At 50.6% G+C, this 18,799-nt stretch overlaps 7 protein-coding genes across 7 annotated transcripts; 3 read left to right on the top strand and 4 right to left on the bottom strand.

Annotated features, from left to right (window-relative positions):
- Positions 1 to 509: 509 nt before the first annotated feature.
- C8Q69DRAFT_463657 (hypothetical protein) lies at positions 510 to 1,381 on the bottom strand. The gene has a single exon (XM_028630383.1). It carries the CDS (start codon positions 1,272 to 1,274, stop codon positions 972 to 974), a length of 303 nt encoding a protein of 100 aa, XP_028485690.1. The 5' UTR covers positions 1,275 to 1,381; the 3' UTR covers positions 510 to 971.
- A 921-nt stretch (positions 1,382 to 2,302) lies between these two features.
- Positions 2,303 to 4,005, top strand: C8Q69DRAFT_506251 (hypothetical protein; the record flags this gene model as incomplete). The annotated part of the gene is made up of 4 exons (XM_028632781.1): positions 2,303 to 2,411; positions 2,489 to 2,691; positions 2,742 to 3,252; positions 3,356 to 4,005. 4 exons carry the CDS (start codon positions 2,303 to 2,305, stop codon positions 4,003 to 4,005), a joined length of 1,473 nt encoding a protein of 490 aa, XP_028485691.1.
- Positions 4,006 to 5,112: 1,107 nt separating this feature from the next.
- On the bottom strand, positions 5,113 to 5,763 carry C8Q69DRAFT_506252 (hypothetical protein; the record flags this gene model as incomplete). The annotated part of the gene is made up of 1 exon (XM_028632782.1): positions 5,113 to 5,763. One exon carries the CDS (start codon positions 5,761 to 5,763, stop codon positions 5,113 to 5,115), a length of 651 nt encoding a protein of 216 aa, XP_028485692.1.
- Positions 5,764 to 7,655: 1,892 nt separating this feature from the next.
- C8Q69DRAFT_229361 (hypothetical protein) lies at positions 7,656 to 10,070 on the bottom strand. The gene is made up of 4 exons (XM_028626382.1): positions 10,001 to 10,070; positions 9,654 to 9,837; positions 8,760 to 9,515; positions 7,656 to 8,673 (listed from the first exon to the last, which is right to left on the bottom strand). The coding sequence occupies exons 2-4, from the start codon at positions 9,667 to 9,669 to the stop codon at positions 7,751 to 7,753; spliced, it is 1,695 nt and encodes a 564-aa protein (XP_028485693.1). The 5' UTR covers positions 9,670 to 9,837; positions 10,001 to 10,070; the 3' UTR covers positions 7,656 to 7,750.
- C8Q69DRAFT_229238 (hypothetical protein) lies at positions 9,558 to 10,210 on the top strand. The gene has a single exon (XM_028626381.1). It carries the CDS (start codon positions 9,743 to 9,745, stop codon positions 10,109 to 10,111), a length of 369 nt encoding a protein of 122 aa, XP_028485694.1. The 5' UTR covers positions 9,558 to 9,742; the 3' UTR covers positions 10,112 to 10,210.
- A 1,559-nt stretch (positions 10,211 to 11,769) lies between these two features.
- C8Q69DRAFT_229456 (hypothetical protein) lies at positions 11,770 to 14,258 on the top strand. The gene is made up of 4 exons (XM_028626383.1): positions 11,770 to 12,509; positions 12,764 to 13,042; positions 13,114 to 13,373; positions 13,445 to 14,258. The coding sequence occupies exons 1-4, from the start codon at positions 11,905 to 11,907 to the stop codon at positions 14,158 to 14,160; spliced, it is 1,860 nt and encodes a 619-aa protein (XP_028485695.1). The 5' UTR covers positions 11,770 to 11,904; the 3' UTR covers positions 14,161 to 14,258.
- Positions 14,259 to 15,851: 1,593 nt separating this feature from the next.
- On the bottom strand, positions 15,852 to 18,077 carry C8Q69DRAFT_506255 (putative Woronin body protein hexa; the record flags this gene model as incomplete). Its single annotated transcript, XM_028632783.1, has 3 exons — positions 15,852 to 16,770; positions 17,170 to 17,517; positions 18,061 to 18,077. The coding sequence occupies 3 exons, from the start codon at positions 18,075 to 18,077 to the stop codon at positions 15,852 to 15,854; spliced, it is 1,284 nt and encodes a 427-aa protein (XP_028485696.1).
- Positions 18,078 to 18,799: the final 722 nt, after the last annotated feature.

The raw sequence follows: 18,799 nt of genomic DNA on the forward strand, positions 1-18,799 counted from the left end.
TCAGATCGGTTCCAGATCAATAACGTGGAAGAAAATCGAAGAGGCCGCGGGTGGTTAATTGAGGGGTAGTTGATACTCTAATTGCGTCGAATTTGATTGAGTGAATGCCGCGAAGGGATGTTGAGCATCGTGATTATTCCGATGGGTGAGCTGCGCGAGCCATTATGACAAAGGAGGGTATCGATAGTTAACTAAACTAATTGATTTCAGTCGTACGGAGTACGTAGTTTATAAGGCTTTTTTTTTTCCTTCGAGAAGTAACTAGTGTCAAGGGTGGACTTGAGCCAGGTACCTTGATGACATACCTAAATTTGAGCTAACTAACTATGAACTTAAGTATTTACCCCGGCCAAATCGAACTGCTGTCATCCAGGTGGTTCGCATACCGCTTTTCTAGTTAGTAGGAATGGCCTGCTTCAGTCTCCGGACAATTGCATGAGTCCAGCAGGACCGCTTTTTCAGAGAACAGGATATACAAGTACGGAGTATAGCCAGGCGGTTCTCTCGACTGCATTATTGGCCGTGTATATATATGCGCTATTATTTGTGTTTAGCAGATAATGCGCCTGGTGAACTCCCAGACACGGAGTAATGCCTGCATCTGGGAATGGACAGCCATCCCTGCAGGGAGGCGATGCAGCCACCACCGATCAGCACCTTAGAATCGGGATTAACTAATATATCTTAGTGCCCGAGAAGCCTGTATTAATTACTGTACATATTATTAGATCCATTGTGCTCTGTCAGAATCTCCGGATCCTCAAGGTCGAATGGCAGTGGTCACGGTATGTATGAAGTTAGGGAAGGAAGAACTCGTAGCGGTGCTTTAGGGCTCTAGTTAAGTCCAGAGCAGAGAGTATTATTATTCGTCAAAGATTTTCGAAGCAAACTGGAAAAAACCGAATTCTTCACCTCTGGTTGCACGATCGACGATTAGATTCGCCAAGGCCGCAGGAATGGAGATTGCCCGCTTATCTGGAGTCGGGAACTCCCCCACATGGCCACAATTGAATCTGATCCTTAACTTCTGGCGCAATTGTTATTCCGTGGCATGCGAACCAGAATCTCTCCGTTCGACGGGTCAACGTTGCAGCGAAATTGTATGGCCCAATATGGGGAGCAACTCCGATGTCTTTAAAATGACCGAACATGCATGATTCCCGAACATCCGCTTCGTGCCGTTCTGGCTGGTTTAGCCCAACAGAGCACGTATTTATGGAAGATGCGGTGAAGGATGCTGTGAGAACGGAACGAATGGGAAGTAGAAGGATCATGTACCATATCTAGTGCCACTTTTCTTTGTCCATATTATTCCCCAAGGCATGTTTTCGCATCAGAGAATGATAGCATGATTGACAGGAGTAATAACTCATAATCATTATCAGGGGACTGCTAGTCTAGTGGAAATATGGTTCTATAATCTACTCCGTATACCCAACCGACGTCTGTGCTAGGGAAGCTGGGCATCTAGCTCGTTCTCTGGTGCCGGGCCGCGCCGAGAACCAAAAAAGCTCCTGTTTTTGATGACAAGCTATGACGGGACTCGGCGACCGGCTGATCGTCTCAGCTGTAATAAACTGTAAAGGATTTTCTCGAAGATCTTCACTCTTGTCTGGAGTCCAGTGTTGCGGACGTGGCCTAGCAGAGGTTGATCCTACAGCGGTGGCAGAGTTACCATAGCCGTGCCTTGCGGAGCTCACTTCCGCCCTTCCCCAAACGAACGGGTTGACCTTCTGGAAGCCCAGCATCGACCAACAGTGCCTCCTGGCATCGTGATCCGTCTCGTTTGAAACAGAAAAGTCCTACCAACGCTAAACATCTATCCCATCACCTATCCCTGTCTGGTCCATCTTCTCGCTTGCATACCAGCTCCGGATACAGGCTGCGGTCACCAGCGTTGCCTCTTTGATCATTGCTTTGTCCTTGCTGGCCCGGAGTGAAGAAAGGAGGCGAAGCCAGTCACAGGCTTTCGGGGTGAAGATAAGTCGCAATCAGCGGGTCGGGTCCTCTATCCCTCGATTCAGACGTTCTTCCTTTATCTTCTGGACATAGCCCCCCACATACGAGAAGAGAGTCAGCGCCTCGCTCAGATCGATATGGACAAGATTCGTGCAACATGAAGTCTCTCTCTTCTTTGGCACGTGTGAAAGTGGCAACCGTACTTCGATAAACGAGCAGGTTATTCCTGCTTCGAACTGATTATCGGGCCGCTAAGCCTTGGCCATGCTGGTTATGTAGTTGTCGGAACAGACGTCCTGAAGCCAATGCCAGTGGTGCACAGCTACCACTTGATTCTTTTGCGATGACGGAGAATCTACCCAAGGATCTAGTTCTCACGAAGGGGGATGTCGGTTCTGAGTTGGCCGTCTTAGGTGGTGTCGATGTCGACGATATCATCAAATTATGGAGAGGTATTGTGCCATTAACCCTTTCCATCTCTCTTTGTGCGGACAGAACAGCAAAGGACTGACTACGACGTTCCATCTAGTATACAACACAAACAGTTCTATTCTACGGGATGGAGTAGGACAACGGCTAGAAAACTTCTTCTGGAGAATCTGGAGCAGCAAGCGCATATACAGCTCTCTCTCTGGTTCCACTCTGGCTACCTTATTCGTGCACATATCTGACGATCGTGCTATCGAAACAATACCAACTGCGACAACGAAAAGGCTTCGTGCATTAGAAACAGTATGGGATATCACACAATTAACTATCTAAGTGTCTGCTAACTGTTCTAGGCTCAACAATGCGCTGATCAAGACACCACCATTTGGTCCGCAGCAAAAGCAACTTCAGAACAAGGCAGCAAGGATGACGGGAGCAAGAAGGGAGAACAGGCTCGCTCCGGACGAACTCAAACGCGTCTTCCGCCCATCCTGAAGAAGTCGCAGGGAACACAAGCAGAACATCCGAAGACCACTCGAATCTTAATCTCTGATAAAGCCGGAGAGAACATCATGCGGACAACATCCTCCAACCCCCCAACTCCACTTGCCGGTACGCAAACCCACAAGGAGCCTCCACCAAAACAGAGTCGTAAGAAGACTGCTTTCGTAGCCAACACGGCCCTGAACTCAAGGAGGAGACCGGTTCTCCTCAGACGCAAGTCATCGCAACAGTCGTCCGGGCAATCATCTGCAAGAGTCTCACCTTTACCAACACCACAACTCACATCAACACCTGCTCGAGAGTCTCAAGAGTATTTCCCAAAGATTACTACTCAAGTAGAAAAGCCACTTCCTGTGGAAGGTAAGCACATCCTTATCTTGAAGAGTAATACGTCCCCGGGCTCTCCCGTATTTCCCGACTGTGACTCGTCCCTATCCCTGATACTAATACATCCTATTGGTAGAACCGATCGTGGTTGAACAACCGTCGAAAACAGAGGACCTGCTTCAGAAAATCCCTCTTCTCATGACCGATGAAGTGCCAATAGCGACGGGACTTCCAGTCGCTGAAGGACCTCCTCCGACTGGTTTCAAAGCGAGCAGCGTTTACCGCCACAGAAGCCCGGAAAGAAAGCATGATCGTCCACAAGACAAAACCAGCAAGTCTCTCGTCGAAGACGACTTTCGCAGCCGTTTCGCTGAAAAAGTACATCGGGAATCTTTCGGGGCCTCATCAATGGTAGTATCTGATGTAGTATCATCCGAAGCAACAGAGGAGGCTGATTCAAGATTTGAATCTGGTATTTCGAACACGTCCACGAGATCTCCTGGACCGACTGCAGGCAGTGGTTCAATATTATCCGGAAACCTCCAGCGCAGCTCTACACCATCTGACAATCCCCACCACCCTATTCTCGAGTCTCGGGGCTCCCCGTATTCATGGTCACATTCTCGTTCTACATCCCCATCCCGACCACGCAGCCAACTAAGCATGATGATCGCACAGAGTCGGCGGACAAGCGAGAGCCAACCGAATATATCATGCGGCGAGAGAACCCAAGTTTCTAATAATGTCGATGGCTCCTCCGCCAGTCGACCAGCATCAGCAGTCTAATTCACAAAGCCAATCCGGAAAAAAAAAAAAAAAAAACAAACCACAAATAAACAATATCATTCCACGTATGCATATCACTCCCTACAGGTTCATAGAGCCAGCCTGTAATAAATCCGCCTTCCCCATATGTCCCAAATGTTGCAGATATATGGGAGTCAGTTTATCCACTGGCCTCAGCACGATCGATCACCACAGAACACCTCTGCCCCGTATTTATATTATTACTCTATTCTTCGATCCATCCTCCTAACAAAGAAGAAAGATCCAAGAGTAGCTAGCTAGCCACGGGTATCGAAGAGATATCGCATTTAGCAAATACAATTATGAAACTGACGGTTCAGATGAGCTTACTATGTATGTACTTACTTCTTCTTGCTGTCTCTTCTGTAATTCAAATTTCCACCGAATGAGACCAATGATAGTTCGTACGTGATCAAATTGCCTGTGCTGTATCTATATTCTGTCTGTTCTAGTCAGATAGAGTGGGGAATTTAATTTGCGATTGAAACGAGCATGAATATAGTATCCAGTATCCGGTATGCCTGGCCACTCATTACTGAGCAAAACTCTGTATCTTCCGCAGTATGGACTGCATGTACTATGTAACAAAGAAACACATCTATCGTCAGGTACTCGATCCTGAATGATTGGACAAAGTATGGACTTGTTATTGACCTCGATACGCCTAAGTAGATGCCCCCTAACTCCTAACTGAATGAAACACTAAACAAGCAGATAGCAACAAAGGAAAGGGTAAGAGACCAAGAATAGAGCAGAAAAAAGGATGCCAGACACCATACACACAGCACATGATAATGTACATACGCAGATAGAGTGCAGGGCTCAAAGGGGTTAAGCAACCTTCATCCAAGCCAAAAAAAAGGGAAAATACCCGAGAAGATCGGGGCTGCCGAGTGTAAAGCGTGGACGGGAATTTCAATTAAATGACCACCTGACTTCCAGAGTCTATCGTCGTGTGGTCCCTGCAAATAAAGGCAGGATCCTGCTTAACTCAAAGACGTATGTCGAGGGCGCCGCCGAAAGGACAGTAATAACAAGGCCGAATAGTTGACCGATAGAGGTTGTACCGTTGTCTGGACCCGTAGCTTATTCGGTGGCCTCGGCCTTTTCCTTTTCAAGGTCACCGACACTTTCAGTATCCTGTGGCACGACCTTGTTGCTCTGCCGCCAACGCAGACCTGCCCAGAGACCAGTGATGACCCAGAGCCCCAAGTTCGCAATATCGATCCAGACGGCATTCTTCATCTTGTCGACGTTGCTATTATTCTTAGTGTTGGAGTTTCCGATATACATCTTGCCGAAGATCCCAAAAAGAACCAGCCACAAGATGCATAGAACGGACTGCCATAAAAACAGCGGCAGGTGGAGATGTGGGCGTGTTCTCAGAGGCCTGTCTTTGGCGACGAATGCTGCAACCAAGTATATGAACGCCGTGAGTGCTGCGAGACCGCCAGCGACGACGGCATAGACCCATTTAGCGTTCACATATACTCCATTTTGGTGGTTGCTGCTGAGGTCTTGACCGTATAGTCCAATGACAACAAGCGCCATCACTAGTTGTATGAAGCGAATGACATCTTCGAGCAACGCTTTCTTGGAACCGGCCTGGTCGAGAGCCATAGTGGAAGATCCGGACCGGATACCCTGAGGATCGTAGGCTTGCTGCTGCTGCTCAGCGGTTCGTTTCTTAGCCTGAGAACGAGCGAATCTGAAGATCCTGAGAACAAGAAACAACATTGGAAATTTCGACAGCGGTGATTGAAATGAAGGTGGACCGTGATTCAGCGGCTCAGGCCAAGGAGAGCGTTGGTTTTGGATAAGAAAAGAAAACAAGGTAACCAGTATATACCGGAATGCTTTGAAGGGAAGCCGCGATGAACGATGACAGGGGTGAGATGCGCACAGCGCTTCCGTAGTCACAACTAAGGGAACGTGAATATTCTCTCCCTCGTCGACCTTGTTGTGTCCAATAGAATACCATTCAATGGTAAAGTGAAAGCAAAAGGGAGTATCAATAGCAGGTCGGAAAAGAGAATGAGCCCAGTGAATGATCAAAGGGCGGTTTCTATGACCTGAAACAGAAAATATGAAGGAAGATTTGTATCGCAAGGACTGAAGAAACGAAGGAGATAAAGAGGGGATTATCTCAGGGTCGAGGGGATCCGTACCTCAGATCTTATAGATATGTGGCCCTGATCTTGATTGAAGTCTTCGTAGTCTCTCTCTCCTTCGACAGACGAACCTCCTAGCTCATCAAGTAAATTCAGTAGCGACTTGCTACGTAGTCCTACTCAGGTCGTGGTGAGCTGACTTGTCCAGTAGACTGTTGTTGTTTCAATTGGCGCCGTGTAGAATAGACTGTACCGTTAGTGTAATGGGGTTCGGTTGGAAGCTCAACGACTCGACAGCTGCCCTATCTCCAAGAATACCACAAAGTGAGACGTAGAAGTCAGGAAACTAGTGAAGGACGGCGCCATGGTGGAGGTCATCGCAAGAGTAAGTACGATTCAAGTTGGGGCAGAGACAAAGGGAGGGGACTCGCCGCCACAGGAAGGTATGGACTATGGGACACAAAACGAATCCTACACCCAAGACGGCCGATGAGAGTCATGCCATGAAGCGCTAGGCTCCTCATGAGGTTCCTCACCACCATGCTGTGGATGTCTTCCTGTTGGCTGTTGTTCATTGTAGAAGCGCTGCGACAAAGACGTCGCGCGGATCGCCCGCAACATTCCCGCTGGTGGTTTGTTTCGGACTGTCGCTTCCGCCGCGGATTCCAGCCGGCGGCAGGGTTCGACTGGCCCTCGTTGAACTCCGCCGCGCGCGAAAATAGAACAATGATAAGTCACAATGGAAATGTCTCTGGCCATTGAAGTGGGCTCAACGTGGTCTAGCAGACTGCACAATGAGCCCGCCGTCACTCCTGCGCTGAGATCCGAAAGCGAACAAAAACACCGATCGCAGAAGTCATCAGCTCCTTCAGAACGTTGGCAATCCTATACGAGGCTTAGGCCTCTGGACTCGATCTCTCTTGCTCAGTAGTCCAGATCGCTGCACCATTACGATAATTGGTCGAAAACTGCCCAGTTTGTTTACTTGATACCATTGTCATTCATTCTCTCGTTGGCGCAAAGTTAGCCAGATCTCGTGTATGTGAACGGGACTAGCGAGACCTTCGCATGGGGCCAAAAATATCTGAATCCATCAAACGAAAAGACAACTTTCCACAGAAACCATCACAAGGAATAGAAGGGGGTCGTGTTGACTACACAATGACAATGAATAACATTAGACTGGAAACGTGACCATCATGACATTGGGAATGCGGCCCATCGATACCCAAACCAGACCACACTCCACCATCCTAGAACACGCCAGGGAACAAGGACCATGCACACATACACCGTGAATCGAAAGCGAATACGGAGGCGCTGATGTGACGTAGATGCTATGCAGAAGGACCATGCGAGACAAAACGCTGAGTGGGGAGTCAAGGGATGCAAGAAAGAGTCGACAAAAGTGGGTGACAGACATGTTCTTAATGATGATAGAGAATGCACAAGAACAGGTGTAGTAGGTGAAAAAGAAGGCATAAGGAACAGGAAAACGTCAGGCATAACACAGGAGAAAAGGAAATGCATGCTGCAGACGCTCAGCGACCGGCAGGCAGAACAGTGATGGAAGTATGGTTCGCAACTTCCATCAGACTGCGAGAGCTAGATTTTCAGGAGGCAGACCCATTGCTAGAATCTGTACCTCCTCCTGCCACGCCTCTAGTATCTGCTGATATAATGCCCCCATTCACAGTAATGCCATTAGCGGCTGGATGCTTCACCGGCGTCTGGTGAGGTGGTGCAGGAATCGGGATGGGCTCTTCGTCGTACTCGTGGTCAAGATAGTCGTCACCGTTTGATCCATGGCCATCAACAGCCGCTGGATCCCCTGGGTGTCGATCATATCCCTGCGCATGCGTGGCAGCCGCGTTCTTGGCAGCGTTCTTAGTGGCCTTCTTGCCCTTACGGCCCTTCATCTTCGCCTTCTCAAGCAGTCGCCTTTTCTCTGCTAGTCGTTTTCGTTCCTTGCGGTCTTTGATCTCATATTGACGGATAAGTGCTTCTGGAGGATGACCAAAAATGGCCTCGTACTCGCAGAACTCACAAATCCATATGTCTTCCGGGTTTGGCGGACGGTGGAGGTTCGCATACTGCTGCTGGATCTTACGCTGTCGCGCAGCCAGAGCATAGATACTGCTTGGCGAACGTCGTGTTTTCTTGGGCTGCGCATTGGACTGCGAGCCTGGTACTTGCTGTTGTGCAGCAGCCTGGTTTGCCTGCGTGGCCATATTCGGACTTGTTTGAGTACCCTGGGTAGCAACTCCTCCCTGCGAATTCTGTGCGGAGTTTGTAACGGCCGAACTGGGTGATCGAGGGTGTTGCGGAAGGGGGAACGGATTCGTCTGCAGGGCCATGCCTTTAGACGAATCCGACTCGCAAGTAAAGGTGAACTGGGTCTTGGTTGGTGTTGTCTTCTTCGTCTGCTGATCGAGCAGGCTGACATTTTCCTGGCCCTTTGGTGAAGAGGATAACGCTGCCGCGTTGGCAATGGCCGCAGAGATAATCCCCTGGTCAGTCTTGGATCCCGTGTCACCTGCAAGTTTGGTGAGCAACATTCTGAAGAATGGACCGGTGACCAGCATCGCTGTGCGAACACCGATCAACCACAATAGTACATACCTGCTCGTCCTCCGGGCCAAGTGTTTTGTGAGTAGACAGAAAGGGGAATTCTGCCACTGCTGCTGCGAGCAGAACTGCGCCCAAACCGACCTCTTCCGGGTCCAGAGATCCCAGAGCCTGCAGGTGATGCCGGATTTCCAGAACCATAGTAAGTACCAGTGCCAGCATCGTTTACGGATGCCGACGAAGATGCGGAGCCAGAAATTCCCATGTTTGCGAGGTCTGCAGAGAGCGTCGAGTGATGGCTACCCAAATTTCCGGAGGTAGGGATTTTGCGCTTTTTCTTGTTATTGGTGTTCTCGAAGGCGTCGTAACCATCAGGCCCTGAGGATGGTTTGGTCTGCGAGCTATCCACATTGCCTGGGTACGCTTGTCGGCTGGCCGCGGCCGCAGAGGGTGACAGAGATGCTCCGCGAAAACCAGCATTTCGACGAACCATTACCGGACCATCCTCGTCATCACTCACACAGTCAACTCCATTTTCATATGGGTGATGATGATCCCCATCGGTACTACCATCCTGGCCATAGTTTTCGGCATTTTGTTGTACGTATACCTTTGCATCATTCACCATCTCCCCATTTTCCGTATAAGCACCGTAGAAAAGCTGTGTCACTGGAGGGGCGGGAGGGTAAAGGATCGATTCCGCGGCTTCTGGAGACAGTCGGGAACGAAGCGGACGTTTTGGTAACGGTCTAATTAATCGATCTGGATACACCGGGGACGGTGTGTCTGGAGCGGAGTTATACGTCCCGCCTGCGGATCGACCATGTCAGCAACTGAACACATAGACGGCCCATATATCACCAGCTATCCAGTCAAGCTTCCTGGTTAAGAGATGACATCTCCAAGCCCTTTCTGTGAGTGTCTAGAGTTTTGTAGTAGAAGACGTACTCAACGTAGCAGCCATCGTGCGGGTTATCAAAAACTCGCACCCAACAACAATGTCGATGATGCTTATCTGAGAAGTCTTGTCTGACAATATGTCCCTCTCGCTTGGTTTCTTCCTCTTTGGTATAATATATGGCAGACTCCGTGCAGAGGGGGGTGGGATATCAGGAGGACTCTATCCAAAAAACTGGCGAGTGGCCACAGTCAGCACTGCTGTTCATAGCTGCTACTCCGGGCGATGCCATAGTGCGTTTCCCCAGGAGATCCTCAAGTATTCAGCATACGCTGGCATCCTTGCAGGCCGTGGGCATCTGCTGGACCGCCCCAGAGCAATCAGGGCCGACTTACACACAATCCGTAATTATTCAGCACAAATGCAGACTTTTAAGGAGAACGGAAGTGTGAAGCTGGCGAGATGGAGCGGAGAGTCCTTAGCAACACGCTACTGGATGACGGAATGAAGGGTCGGATGAAAATGGAACGGCACAATGGGGAAAGATCGAGACTGGAAGCGGGGGCGAGGGATATCGATCGGATTCGCGGCGTTGAGCTTTCAACGGAGATGAAGCAGAAGTAGTAGAAGAACCGTGGCAGCCACTCTGCTCGGCCCATACCACGCTAAGCCCCTTTGGGAACCCATCTTCGTCCGGTCGTTGAGGATGTCGAGGATATTATTATTATTCTTATTATTATTTGTTGCTCTACGATGGACCATCGGGCTGGCTGGTGCTCCAAGCCGCTCTTACAAAATGCTTGCTTTCCTCTATAATCATTTCCCCCGTGCGGTTTGGGGGACTCCAGCGCGGTGTGACCTGGCCCACGGACGTGGTGGTCTCGAGCACGTATCGATTGACGGTGGTTCACGGCTGTTGCCGAGTCTCTGCCCCTTTCTACCGAAGTCTACTATGAAGTATGACCAGGCAGCTGGAAAGAGTCCAGACCACGGTGCCTGCATCGGATGGTGAGCTCTACAGACAAGAGCACGTCGTCAGCAGCAAGCAACCTGGCAGCTCCTCCTAGTACTACGATGATCGTCTCTCGCGTCCGCTTAGTAGAACACTATATTGCGGAGAAACCAGACGACTGGTGGCACCAGCTCCGCGGAGCCGTCATATCAGACGACAGGTGAAAGAAGACCGTCGACTTGAGATGAACAATGGGACTCCTTTGGTAGATTAGTAGAGACTGCCACATCAGTGACAATGGCCTTTGGTATCGTCACCAGGCCATCCGATAGGCCACCCATTGTATGTATGTACAGTACAAGATGATCAAGGACTGGGGAGCAACGTCTTGGGCATGCTCTATAATATCGGGAGGAAAGTTCCTTCACAGCTGTCCCATGGAGTTTCTGGAGCAACGGTCTTGCCTTCGAGCAGTACGCTGTTCATAACGCCTTTTTCCCACGATCCCAACCCTGCGATGAGCCCTGCGCGCATCCGGGTTCCCGCCGTGCTCCCTTCGGCATCCCACCCCAACGGCCCTTCCAGTATACGTATGCGTAGCGACGGAAGACTCGAAGGACAGACGGTAGGAAACAATCCTCATCGCGGAGTAACCGAGAGCGGGGATCGTGAAGCCGTGCGAGAACTGGCGTAAGCGGGGTCGAAGTGGAAGATGTCCAAGCGGCGAGATGGTTAGCAGGTGAATGGCAAAAAGCAGGAGTGAATCAGTTTAAGCAATATCATGTCTCGTCAAGATGATGCCAACGCGCGAGGAACCGAACAGAAGAATACGTGGACGAGCACAACGCGGTTCCCTGGCTGGCAGTACCGAGCGCGTCTCTCTGCTGCTTTTCTTCATTTGGAGCGGGGAAAGGCGGATGCACCAATATTAATTAATGCTTCCGTCGAGCAGAGAGCAAAAGACCGAAGCCAAGCCGTTGCGAGCGAAAGCGCCATCCCGTTCCGTCTCCCTGCTCGACTTCTTCCCCCCATCCCTCTGCTCCCCGCTCCTCATTTCACTGCTTCTTCAGACTATGTAGCCGGTGGGCTGTTGCTGGAGCTTCCAGAGAGTGTTTTTTGTCCCGTCATCTCTCTGATTCCTCTCGCAATTGGCCCTGTCGAATCCTTCTTCCGTTTTTCAGCGGGCTACTTTCGAATCCTCCTCTCCGCCGCGTGCGACAGCTTATCCTCGAGCTGTTCCTGCTCGAGCTGCCCTGGGATCGAACTGATCCCGCTACGAGGGGACGCTCTTCCAGTCATCGACTGATCGTACCTTCGAGACTTGGACGAGTTCAGCAGAAATTCCAATCATGTCGCCCCGTCGCTCCTCTCGCGCTCGCACCACCCAGCCGTCGCCTGCCCTTCTCCAGCACACCAACTCCTCAAGCTCGTCGAACTCTCTGAGTCGGGGTGAACGGAGTACGCGGTCGAATAATAAAGCCTCTCCACAGAGAAGGAATTCGACTCAGCGTTCGCAGTCCACCGATGACCCGGACACATCCTCGAAGAACGATTTCCCACAAACGCGCCAGCGCCAGCGCGCTCGAGAGGAGGATGACAACGAGGAGGCTCTGAAGCTTTCCGGAGAAGAAGACGAGGATGGCGAAGAAGAGGAGGTCACTAGATGTCTCTGTGGACAGCAAGAATATCCTGGCCTGCCGCCTTCCCGCCGGGAGGCTCTCGGTCGCGCCGGGCTAAATCCTGGCGTCAAGGATGAGTCCGGATTGAACTCGTCAGCAGATACCTCAGATCTTCTGAATGATGACATAGGTAGCATGTTCATCCAGTGTGATGCTTGCAAGGTCTGGCAGCATGGTGGCTGTGTGGGAATCATGGATGAGGCCATGAGCCCTGACGAATATTTTTGTGAAGAGTGTCGGGCGGACCTCCACAGAATCACCAATGAGTCTAATGGGTAAGTTCAGGCGGCCTCCCCGGTATCGTTTGTGTCTTGATTGTTTTTATTGTCAATTCACTGCCTCTTTTGCTTTCACTGGACGCCAGAGCAACTATGCCGGCCTCCCCTGGTGCTCTGACTCTTGAGGACCGTCAGGGGAACACAATAAGCAACATCCTGGTTATCACACAACTACTATCGTGGATTTTGTCTCTCTACAAGCTTGTCTTATGACTCTTCATAATGCGGTCATATCGCTTACGATTTCGCAGCAATCGTTCCTCCCAGTACCTACCAGTTGCTCCAGTCTCCTCCCCACCGTCCTCACGAGCTTCTTCCAGAGACGACGCAGGACGTGCGAAAGAACCAAAGAATCGGCAGAATGACAATGCTGCCACCAAGCGTCGTTCGACTATGAACAGCCGCGATGCGGCATATGATGAAGAAGAGCAGCTACGCCGGGCCATCGAAGAGAGCAAGGAAGAGACCAGGGCCGCTAATGACGAGGTCGCAAGCCGCCGTGGAAAGAGGAGTCGTAGCGACAGTGAAGCGTATGTTGTGACCCCCTCTCTCGCCTGCTTTGCAATGTTCTAGAGAATGCCACTGACACATCCGTTCGCAGTATCAAGCAGGTCGTTAAAAGACAACGAACCGCGTCGCCATCTCCGTCCGCCGTATCGAAGCAAAGCAACCCGGCTTCTCAACCTCCTTCTGATGATGAATCGAAAAAAGCCAGTACAAATGGCGCAAAGAAGCGGAAGGGCTCGACATCACGGAATCAGCGGGAGAGGGAAACCAAGGAGCCCGAGGAGACATCCGAAACCGGACCAGCCGAATCTAACAATCGTAGAAAAGGACGATCGGATCGTCGCAAGGGCGACGGTGAGTACTGCCAACCTATGAAGCCATATACATTGTTACCTCCGGAGAATATTTGGCTGACGCTTCTGCAGCGGAATCTGACCAGGAAGCCGGTTCTCCAGCCAAGGCAGCGCCCCCTCCTCCTGCCCCAGAACCTCCCCAGCCCGCGCCCGTCACACCCGTGCTCAACCAAGAACCTATCGCTCCTCGTCCTTCGACACGCAAGACTGGCCGGCCAGCTAGACGTGGGGGTCGCCTTGGGCGCAATCAATACACGCGAGATCGTGACCTGAATGGCTTCGATATGCATCATTCCCCACGTCGCGGTCAATCGCACGATACTGGCGGGGACTCTCCCCGAGAACAAGCAAATGGTGTGCATACCAATGGAGGGGAGTCTGGAAGGCCCAGCAGGCCACGCTACATGAACCCTCACCGCACTACAATGAACGAAATGAAGAGACGCGTTGCGGCGATTCTGGAATTCATCTCGCGGATGCAGGTCGAAATGGCTGTCAGTGGGGAGAGCATCACACCACCAGGAAACGGTGATACGGCAAGCAGCCTCGCGAATAGTAAAACGCTTGCGAAAAATGTTGGCGCCCACTTGGAGACTCTCATACAAGCGACGAATGGCGAAGATGAAGACGGCACACCATCAGCCGCACCGACAGAGAGCGAAGGTGGCTCTGATCAGCCTCCTAAGGAGAGAGACTTCAAAGACTTGAGCAGTGTCGAGATGATGGATGTTCTCACCCGGCACCTGCTTAAATGGCAGCAGGAGTATGGCAAATACGGTGAAAAGTGACATGACATCTTACAGGCGCTGTTACTCGACACGATCTTTCTCCATCAATTTACCTCGCTGTTCCTGTACTTCTACGCCTATACTTCGGGGGGGTTGCACATACGATACCCAACATGTCTCTTTATTTCAGCAAATGTACACTAGCTAGGGGACGGTATCTTGGTCATCATCGGCTTCGGCGTCGTGCGGAATCTCATGACATACATCTTATCGGATCGGACGTTTGTTTTCTGGTTGGTCCCATCTCATAGACAAAGATGGTTATGGCCATTTTTTTCTCTTGAAAATCGATGCGGCATTGTGAGCTTTTACTTGTGTCTGGTGCTGTCATCTTTGGTTCTATTTCTCTGGTTTCTTTCTTCCTTTCTTTCACATCAGCAACGCCTCTTCCGGGAAACGGACTCAGTGTGGCTGGTAGATTGTCTTATTCATTTTCCATTTCATGCACTCGACTTTTGCGTTTTTCTCCTTCTTCTCGACGGTAATGATAATCACGCTCTATTCTCTCGGGCGGGCAAAGGCGGTTTCCAAATTCTAGATCTAGGTCGAGGTTTAACATATCCTGTTCTATTTTCCTTGTCTTGACGATGTTTTTTTTTTTTTCTTCCTTTTAGTTTGTATGTATGTACGGAGTATGTATCATGAACCCATCATCATCATCAACATCAACAACGATAGGGGAAATGTAAAATCTTTATAATGTAAGGTTACAAATGAATCAATTCTATCTGATTGTGAGAATGTACATACTATATCCTTCCTAAGAATAAAGAAAGGAAGGAGTAAATATCTGTCTGGCGAATAACGAGTGGACAGAATGAAGTCATCCTCCTGGCTGGCTGGCTGAGTGTATACATATATGTATATCGAATAGAATAGAGAATTCACTTGTTCAATAAATAAATAGACAGGGGAAAAAAAAAAAGAAAAAAGAATATGAACAGAGAGCTAACCAGTGACTGAAGACAATAGTGCTACGATACAATATGATACGAAAGCGAGATATGTATGGATTTGGAATCACCTCGAGCTGATTATAGACTATCCTTGAACGAACGACAGACAGGTACAACAAAGGCTCAGCCAAGTAAATCTACGAGGTTGGAGAGCACGAGTCCTCTACGATGAAGATACTTTTCCATAACACGTATTTCATTCACACTTGGCTAATGACAGGAAGTCAAAATCGAGCCATCTCCAATTCAGGAAAGGCGACAAAGTCCTCAACCGCCATCAAACCAAGATCATCATGGGTACATACAACTTCCCTCCATCATAGATTCAAATGTTCATGTGCAACGTCAGGGAAAGTGAAATAAAGGGACATGAAAATAGGAGGGGGGCATTATCGTCGATAGGTACAGTAAGGGGTGATCGCATCTGATACATGAGTGTTGTTTGTTGCATTGTGTCGTGCGCCTTTTCTCCCCTGGCATTTTTTATCCATCATGCATGATCCATCATAGTTCGCGTACAAGGGAAATCCAAGATCATGAGGCTGCGATCCAGTAGGGTTGCTTGAGAAGAAAAGAAGTCATCTATCTTCAGAGAAGAAATCATATGTTGCGTAGATACAGAAGAAGCAGCAGCCTACGGACCGAGTCGAATGACGTCAGCGGGGAAGTTGAAGAAGCGCGGACACTTCGACGGGAACTAACCTTTTCCAGTTACACTCCGACCCTTCCATTCGTTTACAGTCTGGATCCGTGGATCACCTTGTAGTCGACCACCAGCTCGCGACCTCCGTCGTTGATGACCAGAGCACGAACGCTGCCACGGCCGTCAGCAAAGGCGTCGCTGAGTCTCTCGAAGAGACCACCCTGGTTGAGGACGGGGACACCCTGCTTGACATCGCCGGTCTCGGTCATGGCGACGACGTGGCCGTCCTCGATGTCCAGGACGCGGTAGGTCTTGTAGACGGGGCCCAGCATGGTCTGGACGACGACCGAGTCCGAGGGGTTGGAGACGAAGCTCGACTCCTCGTGCAGCTGACGGGTGAACAGGTCGACACCGAGGTAGCGGTGCTGGCCGGTCTGGGAGGAGACCGAGATGCGGATCACCTGGCAAGGACGGCCCTGGAGGACCAGGAGATCGCCAATGCGGATGAAGTGGCAGGGGATCGGGACGGTGTCGGGCGGGTGGCCGCTGCGAGGACGAACGACGCGAACATTCTCACGGCGGCGGGCGGGGGCACGCTCCTGGACGACGACGTCCTCCTTGGCCTCGCTGTGGAAGGGGTGGAGGAAGCGATCGGCCGCACGCTCGACGCCGCGGCGGAAGGAGTGGTAGTGGCCTTCGTCGTCGTAGTAACCCATCTTGGTCTTGGGGTCTTTCTCGTAGACGGTGGTCTTGCTCACGTTGACCTCGGTGGGAGCGGAGTAGCGGCTGCTGGTACGGTAGGCGTCGACGTCTACCTCACGAGTGCTGCTGCGGGAGTTGTTGCTGCGGTAGGACTCGACGGGCTCGTAAGCACTGGAGGAGTAGGCAGCGTCGACTTCGTAGGTCGGTGGGTGGACGCGACGGCGATATTCACGCTCGGTGATATCAAGCTGGGACTCAACTTCGGCGCGGTCAGGACCAGGACGGTGATGACCAATGGGGGCACGGTATCTATATGTTTTTTTCAGAGCAGTCAGACACTATCTCAGCTGGCGCCAGTGGAGAACAACAGTGCCAAACAGTTGATTGGCCGACTAGCAGGATCTTTTCTGAGACACGTAACAAAAGCCATGCGGTGTGCGGATTTGTTGATCCGGACAGACACGGGATGCGATGCTTGTGCGCCTGCAGGGAATATGGAAAATAGCCTGGAGATCGCGCCACAGCCACCGGAAACATGGGGTCTGTGTTTTGTTTTGTTTTGTTTTGTTTTTGTGTTTTTGTTTTATTTTGGGGCTGCAGAAGCACCCGCATCTCGCTCCCAATTGCAAGGAAACTGGCCCAGCACTAGAGAACGCTAAAGCAAGGCAAGAAAAAAAACAAAAAAAAACCAAGAGATTGTTAACTTACCGTTCACGAGAAAGCTCTACCTCGGGGTAACGCTCACGTTCCTCGTAGACGAGATCGGACTCCTCGTAGCGACGAGCTGGGCGACGACGGTCGTCAGAAGTGTAGCGAACGTCGACGTCGACTTCTTCCTTTCCGTAGACGTTGGGGTCAGGGAGAGGAGCGGCGATTCGAGTATCTTCCCGTCCGACGCGCGAAGTGCGATCCAAGTTGACTTCTCCTTCTACTCGGGTGTGAGTAGCCTCAGAGACAGCGTCACTCCGGTACGACGACGGGAAGACACTGAAGGGGATGGGGACGCGAGCGTCAAAGTCCAGATTGACTGTCCTTCGGGCGTCCTTTCTCGAATGCCTTTCGAACTGTTGAAAAACAACTCGAAAGGCGAGACAAGAAAAGACTAAGGGGCTTGAGTCTTCTTGTGAAGGAACTGGGAGGTGGCGGACGGCGTCTGCGTTCGCTCAACCAGTTTTGATTTACAGAGATACTCAAGAAAGAGGAGAAGAAGGGAAGAAAGACAGAAGAAGCGTGCACTGGAATGCTGGGGAAGATGCTAAGCTTCTGGAGTCTGGGGTAAAGTAAGTAATTGTACGGTTGGAATGTTAGCTGTGGAATGGAAGGGAGAAAGAAGGAGAAGAGGAAAAGAAGAAGAGAAGAGAGGAGAGCGAGAGGAGGGGGATCTTTGTATATCTGACGGGGGGCTGGCGGGGGACGACGGGCTGGCTGGGAAAGTTATTATTATTATTATTGTTTGGATGTCGTGAAGAGATAAACAACGCGTTACTGCTCCGGGCATCGCGCCGATCCCTGTCTAGATGTGATTCTTTCATTGTTATTCTTATTGTTTCTCCCCAGCCGAGGAGGAGAGAGAGATAGTCTACAACAGATCCTCCTTACTTCGTTGCCATTGCCATTGCGGACTGCTCCTCTCTCACTCTGCCATTGGGGGTTCGTATATGTATATTTATATGTACTCCAGGCGTTCTTCGCTGGCAACTCTGGTGGGCTTGTTCATTATTAGTAGACTATGGAGCTGTCCCCGATCGCTGGAAAAGCTGTCTAAGGTATGGCCTGCAGCAGCAGCAGCAACCAGCGATCCGTTCGTCCATGATTCCCCAGCCATGCAAGAACAAGAACTCTCTCGCATCGTCTCCTCTTTTTCTTACACGAGGCTGGGTTATGGTAACCTTACGCCTCTAGACTAGTTACCTAGTTAATGATCCATAGATAATCAATCCCATGGAAACGCCCCTCGGCTCCCGCTTCTCGTTGCTCCACCTTGCAGCTTTCCTTTTCAGCTCCCCAGCTCAGCTCGCGATGAGGAAGCTCTCTCTCTCTCTCTCTCTCTTGGCTCTTTGCCATGGCAACCCCCGTCGGGAAAACACACAACTGGTCGGTCTAGAACCCATCTGGACAACCTCGGCGCCACCATCCCCTCAAGATTGTGTGCTGAGTCGGACAATCACAGGCCTGTTAACCCGCTGTGTGATAATAATAATAACAACAACAATAGAATCCAGAATCACACCCTACTAACTAGTATGTACAAGAGGCAACCGGATCCATTATTATTCTACCCTCTTCTACGCCAGAGCGGAGAATGAGATGGGCTGCATCTTCCCAAGAACTCCAGCCT

This window comes from Paecilomyces variotii (assembly GCF_004022145.1).
Source record: "Paecilomyces variotii strain CBS 101075 chromosome Unknown C8Q69scaffold_4, whole genome shotgun sequence".
Taxonomy (NCBI): Eukaryota; Fungi; Ascomycota; class Eurotiomycetes; order Eurotiales; family Thermoascaceae; genus Paecilomyces; species Paecilomyces variotii.